The 20,628-nt window shown below is 57.1% G+C and overlaps 2 protein-coding genes across 7 annotated transcripts in view; one reads left to right on the top strand and one right to left on the bottom strand.

Annotated features, from left to right (window-relative positions):
- Positions 1-7,718: 7,718 nt before the first annotated feature.
- HES3 (hes family bHLH transcription factor 3) lies at positions 7,719-9,871 on the bottom strand. The gene is made up of 4 exons (XM_073316924.1): positions 9,817-9,871; positions 9,626-9,721; positions 9,382-9,463; positions 7,719-8,415 (listed from the first exon to the last, which is right to left on the bottom strand). The coding sequence occupies exons 1-4, from the start codon at positions 9,868-9,870 to the stop codon at positions 8,015-8,017; spliced, it is 633 nt and encodes a 210-aa protein (XP_073173025.1). The 5' UTR covers position 9,871; the 3' UTR covers positions 7,719-8,014.
- A 9,491-nt stretch (positions 9,872-19,362) lies between these two features.
- ICMT (isoprenylcysteine carboxyl methyltransferase) overlaps positions 19,363-20,628 on the top strand; it is a 52,973-nt gene continuing 51,707 nt past the window's right edge. For all 6 annotated transcript variants that reach the window (XR_012155518.1, XR_012155517.1, XR_012155516.1 and 3 more), the window contains exons 1-2: positions 19,363-19,622; positions 20,444-20,532. Coding sequence is in view for 1 of the 6 variants with exons in the window: in XM_073316264.1 (XP_073172365.1) it covers positions 19,410-19,622; positions 20,444-20,532 (302 nt within the window). In the remaining 5 variants the exon portion in view is untranslated. The remainder of the gene's footprint in view (positions 19,623-20,443; positions 20,533-20,628) is intronic.

The raw sequence follows: 20,628 nt of genomic DNA, 5'->3' as shown, positions 1-20,628 counted from the left end.
TTATTTCCTTCGCTGTTCCAAGGGACCCAGGGGCCCTGAACTCTGATTATGGAGCGAATTTGCACTATAAAAGGTAACGATGGCACTTTGCAGTGAATTGGGATGATAATTCTTTGGTCAGCAAGGTGTTCCCCTACCTCTTTGGGGGAGTTCTCCCCACCCCACTCACTCCCCTGGAAGTCAGTGGGTTCGCACAGCTGTAACTGGCCTGTAATAAAAGGCAATGCTGTATAATCCCAGCTCTAAACCAATCTTCTCCTTACTCCGCTGGCCTGACAGGATAGCAAATGGCAGGTGAGGAGGGGTGTTTTCCTGATTGCCACTTTCCCTCACACTTTTGCTTGCAGATGTCTCTTGGAGGAGAGCAAGGCAGTGTAGGGGAAATCTGTGGGCTTCTTCTTTCTGGTATTGGTAGGAAGGAGCTTTTCCTGCTGCCTCTCCAGCCCGAGGGAGAGCGCTCATCTACTGCAGTCTCATCTGGGGTGTGTCGGAGCAGTGGGTAGCCGCCGAGAGCTCTCTTTTATGCAGAACCGTGAAACGGGAGCTGAATGGGTGCCACCCAGCCTGGCTGGGGAGCACCTTGTCCAGCCACACTGAGAACATCACAGGCTAGTTTTACAGCTATTGGTTAGCAAAAGGACAGGCAGGATGCTGAATTCCTACACCTGCTCTCCCACGACTGCTTTTATCAGCCACCATCTGGCGGAGCAGGTCTCTGGGAACATCCCTCATCGCAGCCTTTCTGGGGGCAATGGGAGCATGTGTAGTAGACAGCCATCCATGTCTAGTTCCATTCAGGATCTACCATAGCTAGCACTGACAAGGAAACTCCTGAAAACAAACCTGATATTTATAGGGCTCAAAGCCAAGTGTGCTTCAAACTTTGGGAAGCTGGCAGGAGCAGCGCTTGCTTCTGGAGCAGCCGGTGTCTTGGGGGGGGCGGGCAGGGGCCGCAGAGTGCTTGGGGTCAGATTTGCACAGGTGTTGTTTAAATCTGGCTGAATTGATTTTTATGTATATTGAATGTGTAGAAGATGTCCCAGGTCTGAGGGCTCTCACGACAAACGGCTGCTGGATCATTGAGAGTAGCAAGATAACATGCAGCTGGTGTGACCAGTGAGGAGTTAGCCGTCTCCAGGCCTTGTGCTGCAGGGTAAGCTAGCTCCTACCAGCCAGAATACCTCCGGCCCTGCGAACACTGAGGTAGGAATAACCATGGAGGTGTCCACATAGGGAGACAGGCAGCAGCCTGGGCCACTCTGTACCCCCATGGCCACAGATGTGCTGCTCCAACTGGTGCCCATAGCAACCTCTGCGAGACGCCAGCAGTTAGTGCAGAGAGCGCGTGGCTGGGCACTGGTCACAGTGTGAAGGGAGGCCTATGCCTTGAGCTCCTCCTGCAGTGGGGGATGTGGCAGCGTGGTCCCAGTGCCCCTTTTCTTCCGCCATCGGCTCTCTTCTACCCCTTGACTAGTCCCAGTGTCCTGTTAATAGCTGAGCCTTTTCTTCTCCCGCTGCTCACCCTGCAGGCTCCAAGCCAAAGTGAAAATCCCAGGAGACGGTGCAGGGAGCTGCTAGAAATTCCTGCTCTCCCTTCCCTCCGCAAGCTCCTTAAGGCTTGTCCACAGCACCTGGAGGTGCCGGAGGACCCGGCTCTCTTGTAATGTAATGTAGGGGTGCGGTTGATTGGAGGGTGGGGGCTGGGTGCCGGGGGCCTGGCCTGGGGCTGCTTGAGTAGCTGTGATTCTTCTTGGTGCCCTGCTGCTGACTCTGGCCCCCCGCCAAAGCACTTACCTTCTCCCAGACACAGGCTGGTGGTTACTCTCAGCTCAGGAAGTTTATCACCAGCCCTGCACAAAGGGTGGGGGTTGGTGGGGGGGCCTCCTTTAATGGGGCAAGTTAAACCTCAGGACCTACATGCTGGGCCCATGGTGGGTCCTCGGAAAATCATATTAGTGTTGCTCCCTCCTGCCCCCCAGTTTTTACAACACTCACTTTTTGCATCTTGTCTTTAGTGAGCATGTCTGCTCTGCCCCACAGAGAAAGGCCTGCGGTTCTGGGCTTTGTGCAGCACAGATAACACGGTGATGGGCACTGGGTACAAATCTTACATAGACCGAGCCAAAGAAAGCACTCCTACAGTCCACGACTGTCAGGGAGACAAGTCAGCAGGTTGATCCATGCAGAGATAGGGGCAGGGGAGCGGTGACCATGGGCCAGCAAAAGCTGCTAGCATTAACTTTCACCAGTCGGCATGTGGAAAGCAAACAACAAAGGGTTGTGACGTGCTGGAGGAACACCTCAATTACAGACTGGCTACTTAGTGCATAATTAGTGCCACTTAATGTGTGTGTGAAGGGAAAAGCGCCCTGGAGGTGCCTGGAGCACACCCTGCCGCAGGGAGAGGTAGGGGGGCACAAAGGCAGGCTGGGAGGTGGGAGGCTGCAATTGCTGCCAGCTCATCCTACACCATAGGCCTCAGTAAATGCCAACAGAGCAGGTCAAATGATCTTTTGGGTGCTGGCGGGTTTTCCTAGCCAGCTGCTGATGAACAGGCAGGTCCATGTTACTACCAAGGAATACCCAGATCCTGGTGTAAAGGGCATAGCCTGAAACCAGTGCAGCTGTGCAGGTTTGCACCATCTGAGGATCTGGCTCCCTTTGAAGATAATGTTGGTGAAAGCTCTGAGCTGGGCGAGCCCCTTGGGGGTGAAGTGGCTGTATGCATACAGCGTGCGCATGGGCGGAGAGATCACAACAGAGAAGGTAACCGTTTGAATCTCAGTGCAACCCACTGAAAGCAGCTCCCTCTCCCACTTGAGCAGAGTGTTACTGCTCATGCAGGGTCAGGGCATCTGCTCCAGAGAGGCAGAATGATAAATGACACTTTACTGTAAGTCTGTGCTTTGTTTGCCTCCTGCTTCTGCAAAGCATGCCCCCTGCAGTCCCAAACAAAAGACTTCCACCAGATGAGGTCACTGCAAAAGAAACTGCAGTTTGCAGTCTGTGTTCTCGCAAACTCTCCATTCACTGCCAAAAGGTGCATCCCTACCCCTGCCTGGTGCTGACTGCCCCAGAGATTCATGGATTCACAAGATTGAAGCAGAGCTGGGAACTTCCCTACAGGAAGCCTGGTGGGACACCATCAACCAAGGTCATGCTAGCTGGTGCAATAGTCCTTAGCAGACTAGGCCTGGTTGATAATGATGTTTTTCTCCTTCTGAACCAGGGTGTGTTCCTGTGGGTGTGCCGATGGTCTGTGGATATACTCACTGCGGATATGGATATCCGTGGATTTGTAGGGCTCTCGTAATTATCAAGTGATCCATCCCCTGTTGTCCAGTCCCAGTTTCTGGCAGTCAGAGGTTTAGGGACACCCAGAGCATGGGATTGCGTCCCTGACCATGTTGGTCCTCTATGAATTTATCCAATTCTTTTTAAAATCCAGTTATACTTCTGTCCTTCACAACATCCCCTGGCAATGAGTTCCACAGGTTGACTGTGCGTCGTGTGAACAGGTACTTCCTTATGTTTGGTTTAAACTTGCTGCCTAGTAATTTCTGGTTCTTGGGCTATGTGAAGGGGTAAATAAACTTCCTTAGTCACTTTCTCCACGTCCCAGGCACGATTTTAGAGCCCTCTGTTGTAAAGCCCCCACCCCCTAGTCATCACTTTTCTACGCTGAACAGTCTCAGCTCATGTGGAAGCTGTTCCAGACCCCGAGTCATTTTTAAAAAAAAGAAAAGGAGGACTTGTGGCACCTTAGAGACTAACCAATTTATTTGAGCATAAGCTTTCGTGAGCTACAGCTCACTTCATGGGATGCATACTGTGGAAAGTGTAGAAGATCTTTTTATACATACAAAGCATGAAAAAATACCTCCCCCCACCCCACTCTCCTGTTGGTAAAAGCTTATCTAAAGTGACCACTCTCCTTACAATGTGTATGGTAATCAAGGTGGGCCATTTCCAGCACAAATCCAGGGTTTAACAAGAACGTGGGGGGGGGGGAGGGTAGGAAAAAACAAGGGGAAATAGTTTACCTTGCATAATGACTTAGCCACTCCCGGTATCTATTCAAGCCTAAGTTAATAGTATCCAATTTGCAAATGAATTCCAATTCAGCAGTCTCTCGCTGGAGTCTGGATTTGAAGTTTTTTGTTGTAATATCACAACTTTCATGTCTGTAATCGCGTGACCAGAGAGATGGAAGTGTTCTCCAACTGGTTTATGAATGTTATAATTCTTGACATCTGATTTGTGTCCATTTATTCTTTTACGTAGAGACTGTCCAGTTTGACCAATGTACATGGCAGAGGGGCATTGCTGGCACATGATGGCATAGATCACATTGGTAGATGTGCAGGTGAACAAGCCTCTGATAGTGTGGCTGATGTTACTAGGCCCTGTGATGGTGTTCCCTGAATAGATATGAGGACACAGTTGGCAATGGGCTTTGTTGCAAGGATAGGTTCCTGGGTTAGTGGTTCTGTTGTGTGGTATGTGGTTGCTGGTGAGTATTTGCTTCAGGTTGGGGGGCTGTCTGTAGCCAAGGACTGGCCTGTCTCCCAAGATTTGTTGCCCTGCTCTGTACTTTTTTCAATTCTAATGTCTCTTTTTTGAGATGGGATGACCAGAACTGCATGTAGTATTGAAGATATGGGCATACCCTAGATTTATATGGTGGCATTATGATATTTTCTGTCTTATCTATCCCTTTCCTAATGGTTACTGACATTGTTAGCTTTTTTTGATGGCCACTGCACACTGAGCAGATGTTTCCAATATCTCTTCTTTAGTGATAACAGCTAATTTAGACCCCACCATTTTGTAAATGTAGTTGGTATTATGTTTTCCAATGTGCATTACTTTTCATTTATCAACATTGAATTTCATCTGCCACTTTCTTGTCCAGTCACCCAGTTTTGTGAGATCCCTTTGTAGCTCTTCGCAGTCAGCTTTGAACTTAACTATCTTGAGTAATTTTGTATCATCTGCATACTTGGCCACCTCACTGTTTACCCCCTTTTCCAGATTATTTATGAATACGCTCAACAGCACTGGTCCCAGTACAGATCCTGGAGGGACCCCACTATTTACCTCTCTCCATTCTGAAAACTGATCATTTATTCCTACCTTTTATTTCCTATCCTTTAACCAGTTACTGATCTGGGAGAGGACCTCCCCTCTTATCCCACAACTGCTTATTTTGCTTAAGAGCCTTGGGTGAGGGACCTCGTCAAAGACTTTCTGAAAGTCCAAGTACACTATATCCACTGGATCCCCCTTGTCCACATGTTTGTTGACACCCTCTAAGAATTCTAATAGATTGGTGAGGCATGGTTTCCCTTGACACAAGCTATGTTGATGCTTCCCCAACATATGTTCACCTCTGTGTCTGATAATTCTGTTTTTTATTATAGTTTCCACCAATTTCCCTGGTATTGGAAGTTTGACTTACTGGCCTGCAATTGCTGGGATCACCTCTGGAGTCTTGTTTTTAAATAGGTGTTACGTTAGCTTCCCTGCAGTCATCTGTTACAGAGGCTGATTTAAGTGACAGCTTACATACCACAGTAATTAGTTCTGCAATTTCACATTTGAGTTCTTTCAGAACCCTTGGGTGAACACCAGCTGGTCCTTGTGACTTATTACTGTCTAATTTCTCAATTTGTTCCAAAACCTCCGATGAACGCATCCGATGAAGTGAGCTGTAGCTCAGGAAAGCTCATGCTCAGATAAATTGGTTAGTCTCCAAGGTGCCACAAGTCCTCCTTTTCTTTTTGCGGATACAGACTAACACGGCTGCTACTCTGAAACACCTCAGTCTGGGACAGTTCCTCAGATTTGTCTCCTAAAAAGAATGGCTCAGGTGTGGGAATCTCCCTCACATCGTCTTCAGTGAAGATTGAAGCAAAGAATTCATTTAGTTTCCCCGCAATGGCCTTGTAAATTTCTGCTCAGTGTGCAACCTTATCTGCACACCGGATATGCAGCATGGTACCTCAGGCTTGGAAGCAACATCTCAGAATTGTAAGTGCTCTTTCTATAGTTTTTGCATGGTGATACTTCACAGCGCTCACCAGGGTGAAAGTCACACGTCTCTCCTTAATAAACCGCACACATGTATGCACCTGGGGGTGTTTAAACACTGCCTGCTGGCAGCTTTTATGTGCCAAAGACTAAATATGGGGCTTGGAACCAAGGGCCGGAGGTTGCTTTTCTAAAACAAACGAATGCTGAAATGCAGTGGAGAGTTAGCTCAACCCTGCCTGCCCCCCCCTTCCCCCAGGGGTCAAGGAGACAAGCCGGAACTGGGCTAAATAGCTGTGCTGAGAAAAGGCGCTCGGGAGAGTCCTAGGAAACAAAAAGGTGGAGCTTTTGTGGGGCAGGGCCTGCAGTGGCTTTTCATCCTCCTTGGGCGCCTGGCACAGGGCAGGGCCCCACCACAGAGACACAATCCTTGGGCAGAGGCCTGGAACAGCCTCCAGGCCGGGGAGTGTTACCGGGAACCCACTGTAAACCCTCAACCAGCATGTGAGCTGCAGGGGCTACGAGCTGGGCCCAGCGGGTCAGGGTCCAGGAGCTGACCAGGTCCAGCAAGGCAGGCCCTGCAGGCCCACGGTGACCTGGGGTGGTTCAGGGTCCCTGCCGGTGCCTAGTTTCTCCATTCACTATTCAAGGGGCGAAGGGGACAGAGCCAGCCCTAGGCCACAGCAGACTAAGGACTCGCTTAGGGCCCTTATTCACTTTTCATTATAAGCACCTGCCTGTTTTGGCATGGGGGGGTGGCATTGCTGTCCAGGGCCCCCTCTGGGCTAGCACTGGAAGGAGAACAGCCCCAGTCACTGTGAGTCAGGGGGTCAGGCTAGCTGTGGGTTAGCTACAGGCTGCTTTTGCTAGTTTGGGAGTAAAAGGTCTCGGTGATTAGGAGCTTAGACACACTCCTTCGTCCCCACCGGCCAGTTTCATTAAGTGGTTCAGGGAGAGGCAAATGCTCTTTTCCATGGAAGCCTCCTGTCCCCCCAGCCTTTGCCAGGCCGGGAAGGTGGCTGGTTAGCCCCACAGCCGAGGGCAGCTGCAAACAGCTGGGCCGCAGGGGAAGGCGCAGGGGCTGCTTGCCCGCGCACTTGCTCTCGGGGGGCAAGCAGCACTGGCTGCCGGGCGTTGGCGGAGAGAAGCCGGACAGAGGCAAAGGGGCCTCGGTGTGTCCCCCCCACGCTGCGCAAGGCGGCTCCCAGCGGCGGCGAGTGTGGACTGGCCGAAGCAATGTCCGGCAAAGTCCCCGCAAAAGTAAACCCTAACCCTAAGCATCGTCTCCCCTGTGCAGGGCCTTGGCTGGAGCCACTGGGCCATTCTACACGGACCCCGGCTTCCCGTGCAAAGGCGCCGCCGCTGCTCCGCGGAGAAGGTCCCGCCTCTTGCGGGGACACTTCGCCTTTTGCTGCATCCCTTTGCTCCAGCTCGGCATGCTCCCGGCCGTTCCGCGTCGTGTCTCGCCAGCGGCCTGGAGAGTTTTGTTCAAACCAATTTAATATGTTAAGCCTCAACACCTCTACCCCAGCCCCGCGGCTCAGGGGCGCAAGCGGGCCGCCTTTGGTTCTCTTTTCTCCCACCTCCTCCCTAACCCTGCCCGCTCCATGGCTGGGCCGTGCAGGGAAAGAATCCGAGACCGACACGGGATCTGGGAGCCGGTTTATTAAACCCGGGAGCCAGGTACAGACACGCTGCCCCCCCCCGCCCCGGCGCCCCTTGGCAGCCAAGGCGATCGTTAATGCCAGCGCGGCAGCCACGCTGGGGGCTTCCCGCGGGTCCTGCGTCTCCCCGGGGGCGGGAACCAGCCGGGGGCGCCCGGGGCGCAGGCTAGCCAAGGAGCCGAGGCCCGCGGGGACCAGGACTAACCCCCAGGCACGTCCCCGCTGCGCTCTAGCGCCCACGGGCAGGGAAGCGCCCGCCCGCCCCCAGCCACTCACGGTCTCCGGACCGAGCCGCGCCCGGGGGGGCGGCGCGGGCGCTACCAGGGCCGCCACAGCGCCTGGCTCCTGCCGGGCAGGGAGGGTCTTTGCTCCAGGGCGCCGCGCCGCTGGGCAGCAGCGCCCGGCTCAGTCGGGGGCTGGGAGCTGGGAGCGCCAGGGGCCCCGGGGCGCTGCGTGAAGGGCCGGGAGCCGCCGGCTTTCTGCAAAGGCGCCCGCGGCTCCGCCGCGCGGCCGCCGGGCCGGGAGCCCCGGGGCTCCGGGCGCGGCGCGGTGGGGCTGCTGTCCGTGGTCCTGCAGCCGGAGCCGCTCACCCGCCGGGAGGCCCGGGCGAGCTCCTGCAGCAGCTGGAAGGAGGAAGCTTCGCTGGCCCCCTCGGAGCGCAGCAGGAACTGGTTCACCCCATGCAGGCAGGTGCGGAAGCCGGCCTGGTAGTCAGCCCCTGGGAGAACGGAGAGCGGATCAGGAGCCTGGGGACGCGCAGCAGCGGCCCCCGCCCCCCCCCGGCGCCGGGGAGGGCCCCAGCCCACCCCATCGGTGCCAGCCGGGAGCCTCCAGGGCCAAGCCCCCCACCCCGACAGCATCAGTGCTGTTCCTGCCCGCACCACCCTGCAGATCCGCACCGCTGGGAACCCAAGACTGCGCCCGGGGCCCCTGGCCAGCAGGGGTGCGGGGTCTCTGAACAGCCCGTGGGCTTGGGGCCAGCACCCCAGGGCGGCAGGCCGCCCGCTGGCCGGGAGAGGAGCCTGGGGCGCGTGTATCCAGGACGCTGCGTTACCCGCGGCTCTCTCCTGCGCGCCCAGGGGCCCTCGCCCATTGCCAGGCTGCAGCGCGGCGCAGCCCGTCCTGTCCGAGTGAACCTGCTCTTGGGATGCAGGGGACGTGTCAGTCCGTGCGGCACGCGCCCCTGCCCCAATCCTGGCCTGCAGACTAGCAAGGAAACAGCGGCTACTCAGCCCCTCCCCCTGGGGGGGTCCAGTTACACCAGCCGGCTCTCCGGCAAGCCCGGCGCTGCTCCGCCCCAGCCTGCGAGCCACGGGATTAATAGACACTGGAATTGACAGAGCAAAGGGACCGGGCAGGATCGTGTCCACACGGGGTTCGGTGCCATCGATATAACGGGGCGTGGGATCTAAATCCAGAGTACATTTCAAATCAGTGTCTTGAGGCGTCCAGGGAACCCAGGCTCGGCCAAAGGCAGCCCAATAACCAGACCCGCTGCTGGCGCCTGGGTACCCGGGCTGAGATTCTGTGTGTTTCCTTGCACCACGACTCGCGGACTCGCATCATTGGGATGTAACCGGCGGGACCCCGTAACATTGAGCTTCGATCCCGATTAACACAGGACCCATCTACCCAGCAACAAACGCCGAGAGCCTGTTACTCCCGCGAGGAAACGGGATTTTACCTTGGACAGAATTCTGGAGGCTTTTCATGTACTTGACGCTCAGCTCCAGGATATCTGCCTTCTCCAGTTTGCGCTTTCTGATCTGGAGAGAGAGAGAGAGCCCCAACGCGATCAATACCGTACCGAACGGGGCACCGAATCGTGCTTTGGTTCCACTGTAAATGCGGAGCCAGGACGTGCCCCCTGGGAAAGCTGTTTAGACACTGACCATCTGGGGGCGAGGTTCCCGGGGTGGGGGACTCACGTGGTGGGAATAGTGTTTTTCTAGCAGCGCCTTCAGCTGCTCCAGAGACACGTTAATCCTGGCTCTTCTCTTCTTCTCCATCAAGGGTTTTGAGATCTGCGGGGAAGAAGGGAAATGTTACCGGGGTTTGGCTGCCACTCCTCCGCCGGCCCCAGTCACTTCTTTCCTCCTGCCTAGTGCTGCTGGCAAACCTTGCGGAAGCTACAAAGCTGCGGGTTCTCCTGCCCTCCGGGCTGGGTGACCATGTTCCCCCCTCTCTGGGAATGAGCGGCCCTGGGAGTTCGCAGCCGGGGGCAGGAGCCAGGATTTATACGGGGGACTCACTTTACATGTCAATACCGGCATTCAGGCGCTGAGCACCTCCCCGAGGGGGGCACGGGCCGGGGGCGGGCAGTTGGGGACGGGGAATCCTGTGGCCGAGGAGCCATGTGATGGGCGAGGCGAGGGCGGCTGAGAAGGGTTACAATGACTTTTACCAAGATGTTCAAGTTTCTTTTGTATGTTTCACTGGATTTAAAGAACGGGAACCACCGCCCAGCCCGCCACATCTCAGGGGCGGGGGCTCCGCATTGGGAAGCAAATGGCATCACTAGAGTTACCTCTGCCCGCCCTCCCCCGCCCCGTGTGGGGGGGGTTCACCAGGCCCTTGACCTGCGGCTTTGAACTCTCACAGGGATCCCTTTGTGTTCTGCGCCCCTGGGTGCCGGAGAACACGCGGCTCGCGCTGCATGGACTTGTTTGGACCGTGATTGGCTGTACAGCGCCGCGCACCGCCCCAGCGCTCGCAGACACCAGCTGGTTCCTTTGCTCGCGGTTGCTGGCGGCTCCGGTCCCGCTGCTGCAGCCTGTGCGCCCCGGGGATCCCTAGCGCGCTACTGCACCGGGCCCAGCGTCCCTCCGCCCGGCACTGCTAATTAGCAGCGGGTTTGTTCCCTGCCGGCCGCACGCGGCCCGGCCGCACGCGGCCCGGCCCCGGGCCAGGCTCTGGAAGAGCCCCCTGCCAGGCGGGCCACGGGAGATGAAGACCTGCCACCTAGGGGCAGACATTCCTCCTTTCTGGCCGCGTTTCACGCTCGGCGCGGGGAGGCCAGGCTAGATTAGCGGCCCTAATGCCCGGACAATGCAGCAATTTTCTGCTCCCAGCCCTTCAAAGCCCGCGGAGGGGCGATTTCTGCGCTCCGAGCGGAGTCAGGGGCGAACACATGTTTCATTAAAGCGTGGAAGGGCCGGGCCAGCCCCGCGCGCTCACAGGTGCAGGTGGGATTCCCGAGGAGCCTGGGAGAGGAGCGGTCCAGGGAAGTGGGGTTTCCAGCGGCGCCCATCTCCGTGGCCCGGGCCCCCTGCACACCTCGGGAACTCTCCCTCCCGCGCTGCCCTCGTCCCTGTCCCATGCACTACCGGTGCTGCGGGGGCGCTTTCTCTCTCTCGCTCGCTCGCTGGCTTTTGTCCTTAGAGCCGTAACTATTCCGGGCGCCCCTTCCCCACTGCACGTGGGAACTCAGCAAAGAGCTGGGGGGGGGACGGGGGACGGAGGCGTTCCCGGATTCGCCTCGCTTCAAAATTGCTTTCCACAGTCTAAATTCCTCCAGCTCACTCATTTAAAAGGTTTTTATAACAGACAATTAGGTCTGGTCCCAGATACAAAACCCCAGATGTTTGGAAAGCCACAAACCGTTTGTGAGAGCGCGGCCCGCGGCGCTTTTGACCAGCACAGGGAGAATGCAGAATGAGCACCGGGTCGCCAGCAAACCCGCTGCGGGGATTGGGGGGGGTCCTTATACGTGGTTGGGGTGGGGACCCCTCCAAACCTCTCCGCTCCTCTCACGCGCTCCCCGGGGTTCTGGTCACCCTACTGAAAGCCAAACCTCCAGGGAGCCCTGCGGAGTGCCCCGTGGCCCCCTTGAGTGCTGAAATGGACCCAGGGGTGCCCTGCCGTTGACTTCAACGGGAGAGGTGCAGGATCGGGCCCATGGCTGAGGGGCCCAGCCCAGGTTCACTCCACGGTGTGTAGGGAAAGGGGGCCGAGGGCTGGGGCTGCCCGGAGCGCGCAGAAAGGGCCAGTGTCCCGCAGTGTGAATCGCTGGTGCGGAGCGGGTCAGTGGGTGCCAGGCGCCCCGTGCAGGAAAAGCGGGGGCACGCGCGTGTCCCGTGGCGCCGTGCGGACCCCCCCCCCGGGGCAGGCCGCTCCCGTCCCGCCACGCGGGGCCCCCTCCGGAGACGGGCCGTCTGCCCCGCCTGCCCGCAGCGCTCCCAGCCCTGCTCCGTCATTTGGCCTTTAATGAGGCTTTTATAATGCCCACGGGCCGCGCTGAATCCCGCCTTCGCCGCTGCCCCTGCAGCCCTGCGCCGCTGGCCGGGGACAATAGATCAAAGGGCTGCCGGGCGGGGGCCGCCGGACCCAGCGGGGCAGCGAAGGTGACCGGGGAGTTATTCTCCTATTCACAGCCCGCTCTGCTGCGCCCCTGAGACCGCGGGCTCCTCCCAGAATAGCCCTTGCAGTGACTGGACACCCCTGCTGCCTGGGGCCAGCTCCAGCCACTCCAAGGGGCCTTCCTGGGCCGGGCCCACCACTGCCCCAGGGATGGAGGGGTTGGGGGGCACCAGCTCTGCCATCCTATTACCCCCGGCCCTCCCGGATACCTGCCCGGGCCCACCACTGCCCCAGGGATGGAGGGGTTGGGGGGCACCAGCTCTGCCATCCTATTACCCCCGGCCCTCCCGGATACCTGCCCGGGCCCACCACTGCCCCAGGGATGGAGGGGTTGGGGGGCACCAGCTCTGCCATCCTATTACCCCCGGCCCTCCCGGATACCTGCCCGGGCCCACCACTGCCCCAGGGATGGAGGGGTTGGGGGGCACCAGCTCTGCCATCCTATTACCCCCGGCCCTCCCGGATACCTGCCCGGGCCCACCACTGCCCCAGGGATGGAGGGGTTGGGGGGCACCAGCTCTGCCATCCTATTACCCCCGGCCCTCCCGGATACCTGCCCGGGCCCACCACTGCCCCAGGGATGGAGGGGTTGGGGGGCACCAGCTCTGCCATCCTATTACCCCCGGCCCTCCCGGATACCTGCCCAGCGCGGAAGCAGGGGCTAAGTGGCGGAAAGTTGGTCTCTGACCAATCCAGGATATGACCTCCCCCTTACCCCCCAGTCCCTCTCTTCGGGACCCGCCTGCAGTTTAGCGCAGAGACATCTCTGCTCACGCAGGAGAATACAACCCAGGGGCCCGATTAGGCCATGGGAGCTGGGGGTGCCGGGGGCGCTGCGGCACCCCCTGGCTTGAAGTGGTTCCATCACATACAGGGTTTGCAGTTTGGTTCAATGTCTCTCCGTGCCCCCCCCCATACACATTGTACCAGCGCCCCTGGATTAGGCGGGAGGATCTTGTCCCGGAACAAGGTGGGGGAAGGATGCCAGGGCAGCTGGATTTCCTCCCATGACTCCCAAGTAGGGGCGCTGGAGCAATGGGGGCGGGGGGGGGGCTGAGAGCCATTGCACTGAACTGTAACCCTGCACCCCAGCACCCCCAGTCCCAGCACCTGGGCCCATGACTCGCGGGCGGTGTGGCCTGCAGACGGCAGCTCACCACCCAGCCACTTGCCGCTGGCATCCCCAGCATCCCTGCCCAGCAGGTCACCCACCATGCCACCGGGCCAGCGGGCCAACCGCTGCATTCCTGCGGGAAGACATCGCCAGTGTCAGCTTCGGGGCTGCCGGGGTGTGTCACGAACCCCGCTTTCATGCAACACAAGGCTGGGGGCGGGGAATCACCTTCCCAAGACAAACGGGAGGCGCGGGCTGGGCTGGCTTGTGCCAGGGAGTCACTGGGCGCTGGTGCTGGCCCAGCCCAACCAGCCGCTGCAGACTCGTCCCCCACGGGCACCAGCCCGAGCCCCTCAGCACCCCTGGGTGCGGGGTGGTTACAGCGCCCCTCCTGGGCGCCGACACGCTCCTTGCTCAGACACCGGGCAGCGGAGCGGGCGAGCCCAGCACGCCCGGACCCACGGGCACGGAGGGGCTGGGCAGAGGAAATCTGGAGCCCCGCGTCCCGTGCGGGGCGAGGTGGGCGGACAGGCCCCTCTCCCCTCGGGGGGCCGATTGCTGGAGCTGGTCTGGCCCGGGCCGCTCGGGCGGCGTTTCCCAGGCAGGGCGGCAGCTCGCAGCGTGGAGAATCGCTGGCCCGCCCCCGGCCTTTCAGTGCCCGGCAGGCTCGGGGGCCGCGCTGGGGACAGCCTGAGCGCAGGGGAGCCAGGCCCGCCTGCCCGGGCAGAGCCGCGCCGAGCTGGGCGCCGCGGGCAGGGGCCCCTGGCAGCGCTGTGTCCGGCTGGCTGGGTGGAGCGGCCCCCCGGCCGTGGGGTCCAGGGCGCGGAGGGGCCCTGCCGGTGCTGGGGCTCTGCCCTTGGCAGGAGGCGGCTCCGCGCACGGGCTGGAGCCGGGGAAGCCCCCTGGATTTGCCCTTCAGAGCCAGGGCAGCCCGGGGCTGGGGAGCCTCCCCACTGCAAACCCTGGTCCTTCTCCTGCCTCCTCCTCCCACCCCTGTATCTGTCCAGTCCCCTCTCCTCCGGTCTCATGGCAGGCTCTCTGGGGCAGCACCAACACAGTGGGGCCCGGCTCGGCGCGAGTCACGGCCCGCCCTGGCACAGCCCCCCAAAGCACAGGAGGGACCCTTTAGCTCAGCAGTGCTAGCAAAGGGGGTGGCCAGTCCTACTGGAGCTTGGCACAGCGGGTTGCCAGCCTGCCCAGTACAGGCATCTGGGCCCACCGCAGCACTGGGTAGTGGCATCCCCCTTACTGAACACACACTTAGGGGCTGGAACCAGGTCCCCAGCCATCTGCACAATCCCTCAATCTGGTGCCTAAGCAGTTCCGTTAAGAGCTATTAATATTGTCAATACAATATTAGGGCCACAGCTTGCCATAACCCTGAAGACTGAAATATCACAGGCTGGAAGAACTGAGGACTCTTTCAAACCACACTGTGATTTAAAATTACTAGAAAGGAAATTGTTGCTGGCAGCTGCTCAAAGAGAAAGTGCTGTGAGAATTAGGCAGTGGTCTGTATTGTTAGGGGAAACTCCAGTTCTCCTTTAGGGTAATTTGTCACCTAATGATATGCTTCCTTGTCATAAACCCCTGATGGCTTCTGTAAGTCTTTCAAAGGAGGCTCTTTGAGCAACCAAATGATCCTTGTTATGCTGATCTCACTAGAACAAAGGAAGCCAAGGAAGCAGAGGGCACTTGGTGAAGTGCGGAGGGTAATTAAACAAGACACTGCAAAGCTGAGCTGCTTTCAAACCAGCTGATTATCGCTTCTCAAAGAGCCATTGGATGCCCCTTGACTCATGGCCTCAGACTGGGTTAATAACAATTAAACATAAACAATGGCCTCATCCTGCAGTCCCTACTCAGGCCATAGGCCAGGGCTGTAGGTGCAGGAGGAAAGCAGCTCCCTTGGAAGTCAATGGGAGTGCTGCCGGTGGGACAAAAGGGGGCAGGATTTTACCCATGATTCCATCATAACCGGCTGACTCACTTCACACATGTAGGACTCCAGGCCCTCTGAACTCAATGGGAGCTTTACCATCAATGCTTTTGGACACAGGATCTACTCAGTGATTCCCTCCGACTCCAGACAGAGGTGTGGGTGTTACTGAGGGAGAGCTGGGCCCATGTAGGCAACATGTGAGCTAAGATACCATGGGAACCTCACCATTTGTCTTCCATCCTTCTGAGAACTGAACACTGTAATCCTTAATGTGATAGGAAATTGTTTGCATTCATCTTCTGTTCTATTACCTGAGATGCTGCATGTGATCATGGATTGTAAGCCCTATTACAATGCACAGGCCCAAAAGGCAAAGGTTAGCTGGAGACTGTTCCATAGAACTCAGCATTTCTGGATTTTTTGGTGTTTAATTTCTCAATCTTGGTGCTTCATGACTGTAGCTATTATTTTGCATGAAATGTGACTGGGGTAGAGTCCAGTGTTAGGGGTAGCATGGAGCTGCTCTCTTGGAGTTTGGGATAGAAATCTGACCCTGAGAGCTTCCCAGCATGCAGAGAGTGTGCATCTGGCCTCCCCCCTATTCAGGGGGCCCAGCATACTCCTCCCCCCATGTGCACAGGTCCCACTCCAGTGGGGCCACGGCCTCAGGGGAGAGTAAGGGCAGCAATCCCAGTGCCTGGCCCTTGTACTTGGCCACACAAAGAAGAGGACAGAGAACGGCTCCTTGTGCATGGGGGTCTGCCACAATTTGTAACTATTACTCGCTTACATACACAAGGAAATCTCCAGCAAACAGTCTGGAATTCAGATTTCCCTGGATTTCCAAAGACCCAGATGGTTCTGTTCTGAGCTTTGCTTCTTTCTGCAAACTCTCTAGGGTGGAAGCAAGCATATTGCAAAACTGAATTAAAGAGTAAAGAGAAACTATCCTCATATTTTGAGAATACATTGGTCAAGCGATAAAAAGGGGGAAAGAATCCGATCCAGATTCAGATTCGGTCAGGAAGAAAAGGGCTTGCAAACCTTTCTTCTGCTCTAATGGTTACTTACCAATCTTCGTTTCCCTCCAAGGGCTAACTTTTAATCGTGTGCCTGCTTTTCCCACCTATTATTTTAATTACATGGCTATTTCTTGCACAGCAGGCTGTGTTTAATGAATGACTACTACATGAAAAGGCTCCTGATGGTTCAACATATCCCCACGCTGCTCTCTGGATTTGCCTATTCTGTATGCTACATCTGGCTGGTTTTGAACAACTTGTGTGGTGAGTAGTATTAAACAGTGGAAAATTGACCGAAAAATGTTGCTAATGTGCAATGTTCTGCTCTGGCTATGAGAAGATGATCCCCAGAGCTGGGCTGAGAGCTGCTATTCACTGCTGGTCACGCTCCAGATTTGGAGGCAGCACCGTATTAATGGGCTCTACCCTCTCCCCCCCAAAACGTTACCCCACACAGAGCTGAAGAGTACACAAAATCCCATGGTCTCCCAAGCTGTTCTGGGATCTGCATAGGGAAGTTACCCATCAATTTGGTTCTCAGCAAGCAGAAAATGCATATATAAATAGCACTCTGGACTTCAACAATCTGTGGCATATAAAGGATGCTTGGAAATGTTGGGTCTGACTTTCTTCTCACTTACACTGGTATAAATCAGGAGTAACTCCACCGAAGACAGTGGAATGATATTCATGTGTAACTGCTGTGAAATCGGAATCAGGCCTGGCCTCTAGACTCTTACACGGACATTTGTTTTTGCTCGTCTCAATTTTTGCCAACGAGCTCCTAATTTTAGATTACTGTAAGAGTGCTGCACATTTATCTGCTGCAAACTATTTTCTTTCTTTTAATTAATGTTCTATCCTGAGTCACACTTTGATTAAAGCCTTAGGTCTGCCAGGGAATGCTGAAGTGCGGAGGTGCACTTTGATCTTTAACAATAATATTAACGTTTCTGAGAACCATTACGTCCTTGGATATTGCAATGCCCTGGTATGTAAGGGCACTGTGTCGAGTGACCACATTTCCTTTTGCTTGAGTCATTTTCTGTTTTAGTTGGGGATTCAAAACCACAGCTACTGATAGTTATTTTTATTCTGAAGCAAAGAAAGAAAGACCCTACATGGGCCCCCTTTCCCACATGATATTGTTGCTACTCCTGGGAACAGTCTTGGGTTATATGATTCCCAACTTCAGAAGACTTTGATTTCATAATGGGGGGTGGGGAGAGGAGATAAGAGATTTCTGTGGGCTCCTTCATTGCTAAACTCATGACACATTTCTGGATACAGAGACAAATGCCCTAATTTTTCCTGCACTGGAGAAAGCCCAAGTACAGCAAATCTGGGAATGGCGGTCTGTCCAGTGGCTTGGTCACTCGTTACAATTAAAGCTGTAGTCATCTGGAAAGGCGAGGACCTGACAGGAGGCCAAAGCCAGCAGTCTTTTTTCTTTTATTACATGATACTTTAATTCAGTCCTTGCTTGAGCTATATTTCAATCAGTTAGCTATATTATCAATCACGACTGACTTGAGCAAACTCAAACACACTGAAATAAGTTAGCCTATTCCTGAGAAGTCTGCTGGGGCTGAAGTTTTAACATCTGTTTAGTTAGGTTTCAGCTATAAGCAGCCTGATGCCACATAATGAGTCAAGGGAGTGAATCAAGGAAGTGAATCAACACTGAACTGGGTTTTTCAAGAGTTGAGAAGAGTGAATTCAGAAAGACCCCATTGTCTAAGCCTTTTGTGCGTAGCTCCAGCTGGCCCTAATCTTTAAATATTTACCCTGCTCTATTGTTGAAATATAATTTACACACTTTAGACTAATTCACTGATAGAATGTGCAGCCTTTATAGAAGTGTTAGAGAGTTTATTCTGCAAAAACTGAAGTGCACCAAAAGAGTATGATTCTGGGTTATCATGTTCATTAAAAGCCATCAACCATCTACAACTAGCTTCACTGAACTCCAAGGAGTTCAGTTACAAATAAGAATTGCTGGTCTCAAATGGCAGATTACTATTATTTTATATACGGCACTACAAATTTTCATGACTTTTTACAAGACGGCAAGTGCCCTGCCTTGAAGAGTTTACAGTTTAAATGAGAAATCACAGCTCACTGGTTAAGGATCACACAGGAGAGTGGAGGCTGGTACTGTTGGCATGGGACAGAAGATCAACATTTTCAAGGGTCCACTGGTTTGGAGCACCTCAATTTTTGGGAACTTAGCTGGAGACCTTGAGCCTGAATTTCAGAGGTGCTGAGTGTGCGCAGGACCCAGTAACTAGAATAAGTAAACATACATTCTCTACCTTGCTTTGCAATTGTGGGCTTCTGTTGACTAGTGCACATGCCCCCTCTAGTGTCCGCGACACAACACGGTTACAAAAGCATGAATCAAGTTACAAGCCATGCGGGCACTCACCCTCAAATGACACAACCCTAGTGGACACACAGGGCTTTTATTTATTGCTGTCTGGGCCCGCAGGCCCCGCTGCTTCAGCATTTACAGCTTCTCAGCCCTCCGCTGCTCGCAGCAGGGATGGTGTGGTATTCCAGCTCCTTCTGTCTGGCAGTCCAACCCACTGCTTCGGCAGCAGAGAAGCACTTCTGTGTCACAAAGACAGTACAGAGAAACAACGGGCCAAATGCTGTCACCTGTAAATCCTGAGTCACTTCTTTGCGTAAATCCAGAGTGACCCCACTGGACCCGAAAAGAACAGGAGGACTTGCGGCACCTTAGAGACTAACCCATTTATTTGAGCATGAGCTGTCTTGAGCTACCGCTGCATCCGATGAAGTGGGCTGTAGCTCAGGAAAGCTCATGCTCAAATAAATGGGTTAGTCTCTAAGATGCCGCCCGAGTCCTCCTGTTCTTCGTGCGAATACAGGCTAACACGGCTGCTGCTCTGAAACCACTGGAACCAGTGAAGTTATGTATGGAATGAGTACAAAGGAGATCATAATTCAGGCCCTTGGTGGGGGATCCCATTCATAAGGACCGATTTCTGCTCAGTGAGCCATTACTCAAGAGTCAGCCCCCTTGTACAAAAGCTAGTGCCGCCCTGCGTCCTCCGCTGCACAGGGGGCGCTGCAGGGCCGCACCGCGACCGACCCGTTCGGAGCCTCGCCCCTGAAACCCTGAGCCGGCTGGGGGAATCTCGCGAGATTCCAGGGCTTCCCCGGCGCTGTCTCGCGAGATTGGGCCCGTCGACGCTCCTCTCGCGAGACTTGTGTCGCGCGGCGGGGTTGCCGCCGGGCCGGCCGCCGTCATGGCCGCCGCGGAGGGGAGGCTGGTCGCAGAGGGCCGGGCCAGCCTGGCCGCCTTCCTGCTCGGGGCGTCGGTGGCGGCGCTGCCGCTGCTGCTGTCGGCGCCGCCCGCGCTGCTGGCCGGGCCCGGGCTCCAGGGGCGCGCGGCGCTGGCTCTGCACGTGGCCGGGATCAACGCGCTGCTGCTGCTGCTCTGGCGGCCGCCGCTCTACCAGGTGCGGCCGGGGGCGCTGGGGCGGGCCGGGCCGGGGGCGCGCTGGGGCGGGCCGGGCCGGGGGCGCGCGGGGCCTGGCTCGGGGCGCGCGGGGGCTGCCCCGGAGGGGGGGCGGGGCCTGGCTCGGGGCGGGCGGGGGCTGCCCCGGGCCTGGCTGGGGGGTTACCCCGGAGGGGGGGCGGGGCCTGGCTGGGTGGGGGCGGGGGCTGCCCCGGGCCTGGCTGGGGGGCGGGGGTGGGGGTTGCCCCGGAGGGGGGGCGGGGGCTGCCCCGGGCCTGGCTGGGGGCGGGGTTACCCCAGAGGGGGGGCGGGGCCTTGCTGGGGGCGCGCGGGGGCTGCCCCGGGCCTGGCTGGGGGGCGGGGGTTGCCCCGGAGGGGGGGCGGGGCCTGGCGGGCTGGGTGGGGGCGGGGGTTGCCCCGGGCCTGGCTGGGGGGCGGGGGTGGGGGTTGCCCCGGAGGGGGTGCGGGGGCTGCCCCGGGCCTGGCTGGGGGCGGGGTTACCCCAGAGGGGGGGCGGGGCCTTGCTGGGGGCGCGCGGGGGCTGCCCCGGGCCTGGCTGGGGGGCGGGGGCGGGGGTTGCCCCGGAGGGGGGGCGGGGTCTGGCGGGCTGGGTGGGGGCGGGGGTTGCCCCGGAGGGGGGGCGGGGCCTTGCTGGGGGCGCGCGGGGGCTGCCCCGCGGGGCCTGGCTGGGGGGCGGGGTCCCTCCGTTCCCGGTGTTTTACACCTGGGACACGAGACCGGTTGGGGGCAGGGCCCCTTGGAGCCGGGGCTGCTGCTCTGGGGCAGAGACGGGAAGCTTCTGTGTTTAATGTTCTGCTTCAGATCGCGATCCGGGCCTGCTTCCTGGGCTTTGTCTTCGGCTGTGGTTTGCTGCTGAGCTTTGGACAATCCTCATGGAAGCACTTTGGCTGGTAAGGAAATCCTTTGTTAAGGTGGGGACAGGGACCTGTGTGCAGCGCAGGTCAGTAGGGTCTGAAAACGGTGACTGTATGGGGACGTGTGCTGAA

The sequence above is a fragment of the Lepidochelys kempii genome, chromosome 18 (genome assembly GCF_965140265.1).
Source record: "Lepidochelys kempii isolate rLepKem1 chromosome 18, rLepKem1.hap2, whole genome shotgun sequence".
NCBI classification, from domain to species: Eukaryota; Metazoa; Chordata; order Testudines; family Cheloniidae; genus Lepidochelys; species Lepidochelys kempii.
The sequence above is the reverse complement of the archived record's forward strand: the minus strand, read 5'-3'. Positions and strand labels throughout refer to the sequence as shown.

Coding starts and splice junctions, on each gene's coding strand:
- HES3 (XM_073316924.1), bottom strand. CDS start 9,870: ATGGTCACCCAGCCCGGAGGGCAGGAGAACCCGCAGCTTTGTAGCTTC. Junction 9,464..9,625: donor AAAAACACTATTCCCACCAC/GTGAGTCCCCCA, acceptor CTCTCTCTCCAG/ATCAGAAAGCGCAAACTGGA. Junction 8,416..9,381: donor CCTCCAGAATTCTGTCCAAG/GTAAAATCCCGT, acceptor CCGTTCTCCCAG/GGGCTGACTACCAGGCCGGC.